Genomic DNA, 14860 nt, shown 5'->3' with positions numbered 1-14860 from the left:
AATGCGTTATAAAATTTTAATGTGTCAAGAACCCCCTAAGTTGGCTTTATTTTCCTTTAATCCATGCTTCACCATTATCTATTTTTAATATTATATACTTAACTATGGGTAGTGTTGGGACCAGGATGCATGTGTCCTGTCTGTCCAAGATTGATGGGAATTGCACTCCCAATTTTCAGCTGGCATTTGCAGCTATTGCAATTCGTTTAGTCCTCTTGTACTGTTTCTATTTCCTCATCTCCACTTCCGCCATAGCATTTTGCATTTTGCGTAGGGTGGTAGCGGTAAGGCTGTTGTTAGTGATAAAATTAATTACAAATATCATTGAAATTTGTATAATGGGACAGAAAATTGAGATGGGAAAAATAGAGATTTGCAGAGGGTTAAACTAGACAAGTGACAGAGATGAATACTGAAGTTAAACGTGGGATAAATAGGAAGAGGTGGCTGTTGCACTGTAACTGCAAGCTGTACAGATTTTAAAAACACTGCTTGGACTTTTTGGTAGAGGATAGAATTGTTAATATGCAGGGTAAAAGGATATTTGTCCTAGGAGTAATATTACTTCCAGTTAGGAGTCTAGAAGGATTTGTATTTCCATTTTTTTGACAAAATTTTAAATCGCTTCAAATTATGTTTTTCAAAGTTTTCTGGAACAGAAGCAGATATGATCGACTTACGTCTATTTTGAGCCTACATTACTTTGTAACTATGTAACTATATAAGGTCCTAGAATCAGGTTACTTACAGATTCAAATATAACATCCTTACTCAATCATACTAAGCCTGACTTGTTTCCACCCTTGTGTTTTTTTTCCTCAACACATCCTCATTTCCCATGGGCAATAGACATCTTTCAATTTCTGCTTCTCTTTCTGTCTGAAAGTCTTCTATCAAATCACCCTATACAAAAGGGTGTCACTGACCAAACTCTCTAGGCTATGGGTGGGCCTGGCCATAGGTATGTAGCCATGGGTTTATCAGAGTGTTGAGAGGAACAACTCAAAATGACCTGGCCTCATTTTATTAATCTATAGTGTTTGAGTAGCCGGTGCTAAGGTTATCTGCAGGTGCGTCCATTGCAAAGAGGGCCCCTCCAACTTAGGATACGCTATTTTTGTCCAGCTTAAGCACAGGTGATTGGGATTCTTGATAAAAGCTAACTGTGTTTTTCTCCTACTTGGGCTCTTCACTGCTGTTTCAGAACACTAGTGGTATGTATGTGTGAGTGTTGTGTAGACAGGGCTGGCCCATCCATAGCCCGCGGTGGAGCCACGGCTCCAGGCGGCACTCTGACAGGGGCGGCATTTTGCTCTCTAATTAGATTACCACGGCAACTGACTTCTGGATATTGCGAGACACTGCACAGTCTGCAGCTCACACCCGTCGGAGCTGCAGACTGTGCTGGCTCTCTGCCTCTCAGGGCAGATTGGAGAGACAGACCACCGGGGAAAAAAATAAAGGTATTTTTTTAATTCCAATCCTCTCCCTCACTGTCACCCCACCCCACTGTGTCACCCCCTCCCTCCCTCAGTCACACTACCAGCTGTCACCCCCTCCGTCCCTCAGTCCATCTGCCACCCTCTCCCTTGCTGTGTCACCCCCTCCCTCAGTCACTCTGCCAGCCCACCCCTTTCTGTGTCACCCCCTCCCTCCCTTAGTCACTCTGCCACACCCCCTTACTGTGTCACCCCCTCCCTCAGTCCCTCTACCACCTGTCACCCACTCCCTCACTCTGCCACCCCCTCGCTCCATAACTCTGCTACCACCTCCCTCAGTCACTCTGCCACCTGTCACCCACTCTGTCACCTGTGTCACCCCCTACCTTCCTCAGTCACTCTGCAACCGGTAAGCCCCGCCCTTAATGTGTCACACTCTCCCTCCTGCATCCACTATACACACACACACACACACAGAGACTGCATCCACTATACACACACACACACATTGCATCCACTATACACACACACTCTATCACTATGCACACACACTCTGCATCCACTATACACACACACTCTATCACTATGCACACACACTCTGCATCCACTATACACACACACTCTGCATCCACAATACACACACTCTGCATCCACTATATACACACACACTCTGCATCTGCTATCCACACACTGCATCCATTACAAAATACACACGCTGCATCCACTATACAGACACACAATGCATTCACTACACACACTGCATGCAATCCACAGCCACTGCACACTCTGCATCCACTACACAAATACACACTCTGCACACAACAACATTGAAAAGGTGTGAAATGAAGAACCCATCCAGACTTCTACCAGGTGTTTACTAAGCCATGCAATAGCATTAAAGGAACATGATAGCATAGGAATACTAATCTGTATTCTTTATGCTAAAGTGTCCCTACTTGGTTTCAGTCCCGTACATGTGGATTAAAAAAAAACCAAAAAACTAGTTTTACTGACCTTTTTCAAGTTTCAAAGCTTCCTCCCTCTCTGCATCCCACATCGTCATGAAGGAGGCATGGCCTCCTCTGCCTATGTCTAATCCAATGCTCCACATAGACTGTGCATGTGCAGTGAGTGCTGCACAAACATTCAAACTTCCCAATAGGAATACATTGAATCAATTCTTTCCGACGGGAGCTTCTGCATCACGTGGAATGCCTTACGTTTCTAAAAAAACTGCAGTGTTTACATTGCAGGATTAAAGGGACAGGGACACTGCAGCCAGACCACTTCATTGAGATAAAACGGTCTGGGTGACTATAGTGTCCCTTTAAGTGCAGGAGGAAATATGGGGCAAGGAGGTTTAGACACATACACTATAAACACATTCAGATACAGACAGTTACATGAGAGAAATATTTATTTTTTACTTAATGTAAGTCTTCACGGGAGCCAAGGGTTTATGTTCTGCTATAACATGGAAATTAGGAGACAATCAGGAAAATCTCATTGGTGCGATTTGTGAATGCTTTACTTTTAGAATCTTGCTCACAATTACTTTGTAGATATGACCCACATTTTCCCCTTTTTGTCATAAGGGTATTGTTACATGACATTCTTTCTGATAAGGACTTCCTGGACTAGTTTCTTTTTGGAGATAATATGTTAAATATGTATAAAAATTTGCCTTCGGTGCACGAAAATTATATACACATGCATACTAGCACATTTCTAAAGAATGTGTTTAACAGAATGATGATATTGGTCTGTTATATTTCAGAAAGTCATGTATTTCTCATAATCCCGAGCATCATCAATAATGTGCCTCCAAAAATAACCATGTAGGGAATAAAAAAAACTGTAATTTATTATTTACGTTTTTGACAGTAAATGGCAGTAAAAGAGAAACTCTAAATTGAGTTTTTAGATTTGTTCAAACTATGCTTTTCAGTCTTCTTCAATCTTCATACATAAAATATGAGAAGCTTCTTCAGAGCTTCCATTCATATAGAAAATTGACCAATCTATTTCTACAACTCATTTTACGTATGACACAAAATCTTTATTACCTGTTCATATTTTGCAGCAGAGGTGAAGCGTGGCATTTTCCTGGGTCGCTTCCTTTTAATTTAAGCTTTCAGGGTTACTTTTTTTGCAAAAGCAGAAGTCGCTAAATAGTTTATTTTAGTAGGAATAAATAGATATTTTCAATTAATGGAATTTGCAGCATAACATTTACTGTTCGTGAATATTTCAAATTCCTAATCTTGAACTTCTTAGTTCTGTTTACCCATTGAAACTGAGCTATAAAATCATAGGCGTGTGCAGCCTATTGCATTAGGGTGTGCACCCTAAAGCACAAGCACACACCGTGTATATATATATATATGTATGTATATATATATATATACACACACACATACAATGCTGTGTGTGTGTGTTGTGTGAGGGTGCTGTTAGTGTTATGTGTGTGTGAGGGTGCTGGTAGTGTGCTATGTGGGTGAGGGTGTTTGTGTGTGCGCGCTTGTGAGGGTGCTGTTAATGTACTGTGTGTGAGGGTGCTGTTTGTGTGTGTGTGTGCGCTTGTGAGGGTGCTGTTAATGTACTGTGTGTGAGGGTGCTGTTTGTGTGTGAGGGTACTGGTAGTGTGCTGTGTGTGTGTTTGTTATGGTCCTGTTTGTGTTTGTGCGGGTACTGTTAGTGTGCGTGTAAGGGTGCTGTGTGTGTTTGTGAGGGTGCTGTGTGTGTGGGTGCTGTATTTGTGAGGGTGCTGTGTGTTGGTGCTGTATGTGTGTAGGTGTTGTGCATGTCTGTGGGTGCTGTGTATGTCTGTGGGTGCTGTATGTGTGTAGGTGCTGTGTATGTCTGGGGTGCTGTATGTCTCTGGGTGCTGTATGTGTGTAGGTGCTGTGTATGTCTGTGGGTGCTGTATGTGTGTGGATACTGTGTACTGTGTGTGAGGGTGCTGTTTGTGTGTGTGTGTGCGCTTGTGAGGGTGCTGTTAATGTACTGTGTGTGAGGGTGCTGTTTGTGTGTGAGGGTACTGGTAGTGTGCTGTGTGTGTGTTTGTTATGGTCCTGTTTGTGCGGGTACTGTTAGTGTGCTGTATGTGTGTAGGTGCTGTGTATGTGTGTAGGTGCTGTGTATGTGTGTGGGTGCTGTATGTGTGTGGGTGCTGTATGTGTGTGGGTGCTGTATGTGCATGGGTGCTGTGTATGTGTGTAGGTGATGTGTATGTCTGTGGGTGCTGTATGTGTGTAGGTGCTGTGTATGTCTGTGGGTGCTGTATGTGTGTAGGTGGTGTGTATGTGTGGGTGCTGTATGTGTGTAGGTGCTGTGTATGTCTGGGTACATTACTTAATATCCCCCCTCCCTTCTTACTTTATGTAGGGAGGGGGAATTCTTGTTCCTTGCTGCCTTCCCTGGTGGTCCAGTGGAGGTGGGGGCAGATTACTTAACATCCCCCCTCCCTTCTCACCTTATGTAGGGAGGGGGGATCCTTTCTGCCAGCCCTGGTGGTCCAGCGGAGAGTGAACTCTAGCCTGCGGGGCTAAAGTTCACTCTCGCGAGATCTGAGTGTTGCCGTGGCAATGCTAAGATCTCGCAAGAGGAACCCGGCGCAGCTGCTGGCAATAGCTCCCCGGGTACTCTCCTGCCTCCCTCACTGCCTGTGTGTCGGTGGGGAGGGAGGCTGAGAGCAGAGCCGGCTGAGATCTCCCCTGCCGGTCTCAATCCATAGGCGTGCCGCAGGGATTAGGGTGTGCCCACCCCGTGCGCACGCCTATGTATAAAATGCTGAAACAATTCTCAAAGGTATGCTTGCTAAATCTAAGTATTATATAAAAAAACAAGAACAAAAAACATTGCAATGGAACAACAGTGTTTTTAGTAAAACATGCTTATATAATTCTCCCTTAATTTTAGTTAACATTTTGTTCCTACATGTGCCTCATTACAGATAAAGGGCAATAGTGAGTTAGTAATGGAATTTCAGGAAATTAAAAACAAAACAGATAATAACTTTATTTGTGAACTGGAATTTAGAGTGCAAGAGCAAGTCAGATATAAAACCTTTTTTTAAATAGTACTGTCACCGTCTGGGGACTTGGCAGAATTTGCAAAGACCCACCAACGGTAACCAGGGGAGGGGGCAAAAGTGAGTTTAAATTATATGAACCTATCCCCATCTTCTTCCTGACGCTCCTCTTCTGCTTCAGTACCTGGAGCCGAGAACAGCATTCAGTTCTACAGAGGATCCCACGGAAGCCTCCATAGGTAAAGCCAGCTCCCTGCAGCTGTCACACTTAGTGTATAAGAAAGTCAAGAGTAGGAAATATACTGAGACAATGTAATTCCAACTTTGTCTCAGTATATCCTGGGTTGGAATTTCAGTGAGATTCCAACACAGTCAATATGAGTATTTCATAAAGATTCTATCTTCACGAAATACTCATTTTGCAAAGGGATGGGGGTCGACAGTGCTGCTTTAAGTCTAGACTCGAGGAATGGTAAAAGTGCCAAAATCTTGCATTAATAATGTTCAAGGCAACTCCCTTACTTACAAGCCTTGTTAGTCTGCTCTTTTGTATGAGAAAGATGAGATAAAGATGATAAACTGGTGCCAAATACTGTTCGTGTCAGTAAGCAAATTTGTAGTGAATTTCACTTGCTTTATCACTTCCTTTTGGCAAATTCAGTTTTGACAATAAGTAACTGACTTAAAATGCTGTAATATATGTATTCAAACAAACTGTTTGTTAGGTAATATTTTAAACATATAGTAAATATGACCTTACACTAACCATATACCTACCCAGCATTAACCCTTACATTACCCTAACAAAAATAACCCATACTAGACCTAACCCTTCAACTAGCTCTAACTCAGCCCCAACCCCTAACCCTAAGGAAACCCTCTGTCTATCAGTACTCATATCAGCAGCTAGGGTGCCAACTGTTAAAACAGTAGTAGAGACGCAATGTTGCTGCCATATAACATCTGTTTTCTGAATTACAGGAAGGGAGCGCTGTATTACACCAGGGAACTGTCCTTGGCTAGCACAGCACAAGGGCATTATTAGATTTCCCTGTAAGTTCAGCACTGCTAACAATTAACTTAGGGACATGCAGGGAGACCCTAATAGATCTTGGGGGTGTCCCTTCAGCAGCCTGCAATACTAGAATCACTGCAGCTGATCATGATGTAAAGGGCTGTATTGACTAAAAATGCCCTAGCTGATTGATACCTGGGACTCCCTAGTGTGGACAGGGATAACATACCAAAACCGCAGGACGTTCCATGCTGTCCTTACTTCATTAAAGTCCACACTGTGAAGGACAGCATGGAATGTCCTAACTTCAGGAAGGGATCAGCTCCTAAATGGAAAATAATTGAGCAGTGAGACCGTAGGGGCATAATCTATACACCAAAACGACATAATTAAGCTAAAGTTGTTTTGGAGCTTAGAGAATCCATTTAACTTGCAAATCACAAACTTGTACAAACTTCCATCCCACAAGAGAAGGTTATAAATATATCTTTTTACACAGCTGTTTAACCCTACAAGTCCTGGGAGTCACAGGCATCTGGGGCTGGGTAATGGTTCGCTTGCAACAGCTCCTAAATGCTGCCTTGACCAAAAACTAGGTTTAAAGCCCCAGGGATATGCTAAGTTGGTTAGAATTATGGGCAGGAAAAGAAAAGTGCCACAATGTTCTTAATATTTATACGCATATATTGCAATGCATAAGGCGTGTAATTCACAATGTTATCATTGAATCCGTCTCTATGAAAAGAAGGGAATTTGAGTTCTTTATTTTATTCAAACACTGCACGTTAGAATATAATATTAACTTTTCTTAAATCATTGGGTAGTTGTTATTACATCTCCTGTACTACAGACCCGCACAGTTGTTCAGTTATCTGCATTTATATAGCACCAACATATTCAGTAACACTTTACAATTTAAATGTGGGAATATACCAGAAACTGTGTTAGCAGGAAAGATAGTTATTGAGAATCCTGGTTGAATCGCCTTATTCTAATCTATTCTAATACGAGCATTGTCAATTTGTCATAAAACTATAACATTTACTCAATAAATACTGGATTGTGGTGAATTAAAAAACAAATTGTAAATTAGGCCACAATAGTTGATTTGAAAAAAAAACAAAATCTTTAACTTCGCTACACTCACAGTTCTCTTCTTGCACATCAGTTTTCAATTCACTACAATACACTTAAGGTGTCACAACCTCACATAATGTAACAATACTGGCACACAGGTCCAGAGACATAGGCAGAGCTACCAACTGTCCTGCTTTGGGGTCCCATCTTTCCACCCCGATTTTGTTCCCTGGTGTACTGCATTCGGGGACACCAGGGATCTGTCCTTGGGTAGCACAGCACAAGGGCATCATTAGACTTGCTTGCGCTGAGTGGGGAGCATTATGACCATGCAGAGAGCACTTCAGCAATCCTCTCTGCATGGTCTTGTATGTAGGGGTGGCTCTCAGTCTGCCTGCCATGCTGACACGACTCTTTAGTGGATGGACACTCACTTCCTGAGCAAGATTACCCATTATGGGTATCTTCAGTGGCACAAATGGCGTCACTGGCAACGCTCCCCTCAAGCCTTACTCACCCATCCCAATTCTGTATCTCCCAATGTTGGTAAGTATGCATGGACATTTGGTAGGAGTGTGCCAGGTGTCCCTCAAGCACACCTTAATGAAAACAAATTTGTACTCAATGTCCCCAATTTTATTCTATATGGGTACTTTAGCAAGAGTTTGGGTTAGTGTTTTTTTTTTTGTTTTTTTTTAACCCCTTAAGGACCAAGCTTCTGGAATAAAAGGGAATCATGACATGTCACACATGTCATGTGTCCTTAAGGAGTTAAGATATAGGGCTTGACTTATTTTTTGATAAGCATATCAAATGATTTCATATTTTTGGATTAACTTTTAAAATATTTATTTTTTTCAAAATATTAGAATATCAAAAATATACCATATTAAAAAATACATCAAGTTATCAAATTATTAAAAATGCATAATATTAAATCATTTAAAAAGATTATCCAAAAATATTAAATTAAACTGCTGAACACACCTATGGAGACAGAGACAGTAGACAAATACCCAGTTGGCCAATCTAATCAGTCTGTGCTGAAACTTCAAACTGTAAATTAAAAGGATTAGGCAACCTCCTTTTCCACACTGCTTGCCAATAAGCAGTCCAGCACTCACTCCCTGTACTCAAGACAGGCCCTTACACAGAGACAGCCATCCCTCGTGATTGTATACATCTTCCTATATCCTCGCCTCCCCACTTATGCCACTTTCCACATATCCCTTCTTCCCCACGTTTATCCCTTTATGCTCTCCCCATATCCAATGCTTGCCTTTGGGTGGGAAAAGCAGTAAGCCATCCCTAAAATATAAAGTTATTGGGGTGAATGAACATGGAACTGTCACTGATCTGGAAGTTCCCTGGTGTCCCCAAATGCAGGACATCAGGGAAATAAAGCAGGGCGGTTGGACAGCACCCCAAAATCAAGACTGTCCCACCGAAAACCAGGCAGTTTGGGCTCAAATCCCCCCTTTATGTGCATACTCTTTGTAATTAAGACCTACAGCCGACCTATAATAACATACTTACTTTATTGTGTTATTTATGCAGTTGTTTATTTCTTCAAATGATTGTAATGCTTGATAATGAATGTTTGGATGGAAACCCCCTCCCCCTCATTCTGCCTCTTTTTATCACCCTTTGTGTTCGCTATTTTCCCCATTTTTATTTAATTATAAATGATTGTTATATGAAGATTTAGAAGGGGAAAAAAATCAGTAAAAAAACATTTGACTTGGAAAGAAAAAAGAAAAGGAAATCAGTCTGTGTAAATAAGACACATTGGTCTTGTTTTAATTACATTTTGGTTACATACATTTTTATTAATGGGTCACCTAAACATTTATCAGAGCAGTCCGGCTCTGGCCACACCCCCACTCACACCTCTTATCTTAACATGTCCATCTGTCTATTTGAAATGTTGTGAGGTATGGCAGTGTGTATGTGTGTCAGGATGTCTGTATATCATTGCGTGTCTGAGTACGCACAAGTAGCTGTGTATGTGTGTCAGGGTATCTGTGCGAGGATCTTTGTGTTTCAGGGATGGCTGGTTTGGCCTAGACTCACACAAATTCTTAGATTAGGGAATACACTGGTCCCTGACTGTCAGCAGTGCTTACTCTGTCTATGTGCTATATACATTGATGATTTACAACGAAATAATTACCAAGAAAAGTATGTTATGGACAGAATAGGAAAGTGTATATATTTACAGTGGCTGCCTCCTTGTTTAGTAGGCATCTTGTGAATTCTGTTTATTATTATTTTTCTTCATGTATTTATTTTTAACTATTTGACTAGAGGCAGCTTATCTTACTTTCCCTTACAGCTCTCTTGGCTGTGAATGACTGTTCCCTAACATATGTCTTTTTCAAGTTGGCTTTCAATGAGCTGCATATCTGCTTCATAAGGGGCCTGAATGGAAACTATGGGTTAAAAATCACCCCAAAGTTTAAATGCATTGTAAAAGTAATACATTAAAATGCTAAATTATAATGCAGTATGTTACTCTATTATTACCTTGGTGCACTCACCAGGAAGAAACCCTTATACCATGACACCCTGCAAAGCAGGATTTATAGGATAAGTATCGCCCTTGGAGCAGTTTCACTTATCCACTTATAGCTGCCATGCTTAAACTCTTCGCAAGCTGAAGTATAGTGATTAGAATAACCCTTAAAGGGACACTGTAGCGCTAGGAATCCATGTATTGTTAATGCTATAGTGTTAACCTACCTATTGCCCTTACCCCCCCGAACTACAGAAAAAAAATATATTCACCTTTACTCCCTCAGTGCACCGGACCCTACTGCAGAAGCCAGACCTCCCTCGCTGAGATCATCAATGCTGATGATCTCATCCAATCCAATGCTTCCTTGAGAGGCTGGTGCGCATGCATTTAAAATTGCTGCCCCATGCCAATCAGCATCTCCTCATTTCCTGAGTCTTCATTACTTTGCCAGACTGAGCTTCTCTATGGGGAACCTTCAGCATCTCCATACAGAGCATAGAGACACTGATGTCAGTCCTGCCACCATTGGAAGTCCCTCTAGTGGCTGGCAGAGGTAGAACCACTAGAGGTGGAGATAGGCAGATTTTACACTTCTACGGCTGCAGGGGCAGTCTCTATGACCCAGGGCCACTACATTAAGTTGTAGTGGTTCTGGTGCCTACAGTGTCCCTTTAAACAAAAAACAAAAAACTGAACAATAAAACTAGCATATTATGTATGCAATGCATATCTAGTGCATACATAAAACTGACTTGGTGCAACAATATTGATTATGGATACATAAAAACAAGTTATGTAAATGTACATACTTTTATTTTTTTTATTCATTCATTCATTGTTTACAGAATTATTGATGGAATAAAATATTTTAGAGATTACACGTTTCTTGCACAGATATATTGTTGAAAATTGTTAAATAAAAATGGTCAAGAACTTCCTATTTGTAAGGAAACTGGTGCCATTACTTAAAACTGCCACCAGAAAGTTAAAAAAAGGAATACAGTATTTATATGTGCATAATCCCACATTTAATGAATACTGTACTGTTACACCCAGCATATACACATATGCACTATACGTGTTACAGATGTCTACACATGTATAACATGTATAACATCTACATCTCACAACATACTTGAAATCTAGCGACAAACTAAATTTACATTTCCTGGCTTAATACGCTGATATTAGAATTGTAATTATTATTATTATTATTATTACAGGCTATAATTGCAGCCTGCATAAAATGCCTGTAGTTGGCTCAGACCCATCTCTCTCTTCTATTTGCTCCATTGTCACTAGAATAAAGCCATTCATTTTGACAAAAGGTGTCCGGGGAGATACTGAGAGACAGAATGGAACAATGACATAGAAATCAATCTCTTTCATTTTGGAGATAAAATAAAGGTAAATTGAGTTTACGCACTACATTGCATTTTACTTCGATTTGCAGTAGAAAATGAAAATGTGTACATCTACATATTGTTGGGGTTGAATGTGTTAAAGATCGGTTTAAAGTACTTCACCCAACCACCTATCCTTGAACTGACTTAATCTGACTCTTTCAACTAACTTTTAATATAAATCGGTTCAAAAGGTGAATATGGTTTAACCTACATACCTGATTTCAACAGTTGTATTGGTTATCTGGCTGACAATAAAAATCTGATTTTTTGACAGAATATTGGTGTTAACACAATCAGTACAAACATATACGGTAAAGACTCCAATAGTAATTTTTTTCCAATAAATATATTTTGTTGTCAGAATAAGTTTGAAAATAATATAAAGATGCTTTAAGCTGGACTTAACATATAAAGTGTGCACATATACAGGATATAAACATTTATTAAACTGGATAATGATTTATCAGCAAGTATTGTGTGACACACTATACTGTTGGCTCTGTCCATTTTTGCTCTAGCGAAGGATACAAATGCACAACAGGATAAAACCAGGCAGCATTGTAAAACACTGTGTGTGTAGATTGTGTTACAGGTCCAGATTTGAACAAGGGGGATTCATAAGACATCCAAAAAATCCCAGGGTATTTGATATAGAAACACCAAGGTCAGAGATACGCTCTCACACAAACAACGAACATTAATGGTCTTGACAGGTCTGTCTCGGTTTCCATTGCTTTAAATGTCAAGCTTACATTTCTCAGCACATTGAAAGGTGGTTACATTCTGGGTTCAAATGACACTGAAGTCAAGCCTTTTTGTGGTCAGTGATGTCACCATCACCAACAATCTGTAGGACATTACCTAACATATACTGCCTTAGAATGTCAATGACCTTGGCAACTGGTAATACAATCCCATGCGTATATATGTATTATCCATCAGTTAGAGAAATGTATTTAGTAAAATGCTCAGTGTCAATCCTAGCTTCAGAAAGAAATACAAAGGGGTCTATTTACTGAACAGTGACTGGTGGTGAATTGAAAACCGAATTACAAAACCCAGGTTTAAATAGCTTGTTAAGTTTGTGAATTTTTGCAAATCGATATTTTTTGTCCTAAATTTTGCATTGTTATTTATTTTTTTTCAATTAGCTAGAGTCAATTGTTTAGTGAGTAAAACAGAATCTAAAAATCTGGGGGGGGTGGGAGAGGGTGCAAAAAAAAACAAAAAACCTCTCACCTCTATTGTAAAATCTAATGTTGCTACGATGTAGAATTCTAACACTATTATTAAAAGAAAAAATAAATAAAACTGTAATGTGTGATTCTGCCTTCTTATCTAAACAGGATATAAAGCTGATCCATGATATATTGTATATACATAAAAATTATAAAAAACAAACAAGCCACATATTACTATGTACAATATATATATTCACATTATCTGCAAGCATGTTGAATATTCAATAAATGATTAACACAATATGTAGTAAAAGCAGTTAGGTACAATTATGTTTGAGGATTAAGAAGATTTATCACTTACTAACTAGATGTCTGATCCTTTAACCCTATGACTGCATTCCAGTTTAAATCTTAGTAAATATTATTATTCTGTTCCATTACATTATAGAGTGGTACCCCTCAGTTACCACACATTACAGGTATGTGAATTCTACATTAGGTACAGAAAAAGTGCATTGCAGCAAACTGATGGATAAAGCAAAGTTTGCTGCTGGAAGAGGACTTTTTTATTTCACGTACCAAATAAATGTAGCCAATGTAGGTTAAAGAAGTAAATAAATACATTAAGTTATGAACCTGTAATATTCATAAAATCACTCAAATTATATACAGAAGACCAGACTAGCTTTGCTGGTATGGGGTAGGATGGATGGACTGAATGTAGTGACAAACCAGAGTGATATTTGTATCCACCATTGTACAGCACGACATCTTATGTTATCTCTATTAATAACATTAGGATTATTATGTCTTTTTTCAGAACATTTTTCATACACTAACCGGAGAAGTATGGGGTTGGCTGGTTGTAGTTTCAGGCTGAGCAGTTGAATTTGTTTGTAGCCATGTCTATAAACATTACTAAGATGATGATGATGACTTTATATTATTATTAGGCTTGCTCAGATACATAATATCCAAAGGCACAACCATAAACCATAGCAAGACAAGCAATAGACATAACTATCACCAGCAGCATAGCATCACTGCATAACAATTATATTATCCAAGATATACAGTGGCTAAATTAGAATTGGCAAGATGTTCTATATATACTGGAAAATAGTATGTATATAAATAGGTTATTTTTTTCATATTTGCCTGGCAGAGCTAGACCCCATCCTTTTTCACCTGTCATAAAAGAGAACTATGTATGGGAATATGATATTTATAAACTTAGACAACTATGATACTATGTAATTAGGACAGTAGCAGGCTACCCTTGCACAGCTCAGAGCCTAGCAGAGGGAAGACCCCAGCATGCAGACAAATGCCTTAAGTATTAATTACCTTCAGGGTTCGCACTGATGAAGACGCGGACGCTCTTCCCTGTGGGTACCAGATGAGGAGGCAGGGCAGAGAGGTTCCCAGAGAAAGCAGCCCTCCTCAGTGCAGAGTCCCTGGAGCAGGGCAACCTACTGCTGGCTGCTGATGGCCACATGGCTCGCACCTGCTCTCTCCCTGATGTCCTATAGTTCAGGGCAGCATAGCAGGAGCAGAGCCTTGGTTAGGGCAAGGGGGACACTTTCTGTCAATTCAAACCCACCTCCAGCCCACAGGCATCCAAAGTGATGGAGACAGCAGCCATACAAACTATTGGAAGCCACCCCAGTAGTTAGTTAGATCACCCAGCCAGCCAGGAAGCCATAGGACTGCACTCTCTTAATAATCTCCCGTGTGTGCAGGGCTGCCCAGGTGGAGGTGGCAGTGAGTGGGGATGCAGATGCCCCAGACTGCTGTCTCTGCCTCCTGGTCTCAGAGCATCTCCCAGTCCACAGGCAACTGAGCAAATCTTATCTTGTCCTCTTTCAGGCACAATCGGCAGCTGCTGCTGGGAACATGTGACTGAGGGAGACTCTTCACTCCCGAACCGAGCCTGCTCTCCCAATCCTCCCTCCTCTCTGCTCTCCCCCTCCCAGCTACATGGCAGGCAGGAGGAGTGGCTGCAGAGCCCTGGCTCCCATCGCGGGATGCTTCAAACTGTACTAGGTGCAAGGGATGAAAGATCAGCGCAGGCTGTGGAAAAAAAAAACAACAATTCTAGGGCAACGTTCTAAATTGTGAGCAATCATCCATGGAAACCAGAAAGATGCTGATTGTTCTCTGTCTAGCACTTACTAAGCATCACTATTGC

General features: G+C 40.5%; 1 protein-coding gene across 1 annotated transcript in view; it reads right to left on the bottom strand.

The window, feature by feature from the left end:
• NWD2 (NACHT and WD repeat domain containing 2) overlaps positions 1-14559 on the bottom strand; it is a 183206-nt gene extending 168647 nt beyond the window's left edge. Inside the window, exon 1 of the mRNA XM_063457862.1 lies at positions 14017-14559. Coding sequence (XP_063313932.1) covers positions 14017-14167 — 151 coding nt within the window. The 5' untranslated portion in view covers positions 14168-14559. The remainder of the gene's footprint in view (positions 1-14016) is intronic.
• Between the last annotated feature and the right edge of the window lie 301 nt (positions 14560-14860).

The sequence above is a fragment of the Pelobates fuscus genome, chromosome 6, assembly GCF_036172605.1.
Source record: "Pelobates fuscus isolate aPelFus1 chromosome 6, aPelFus1.pri, whole genome shotgun sequence".
In the NCBI taxonomy this organism is placed as follows: domain Eukaryota; kingdom Metazoa; phylum Chordata; class Amphibia; order Anura; family Pelobatidae; genus Pelobates; species Pelobates fuscus.
The sequence above is the reverse complement of the archived record's forward strand: the minus strand, read 5'-3'. Positions and strand labels throughout refer to the sequence as shown.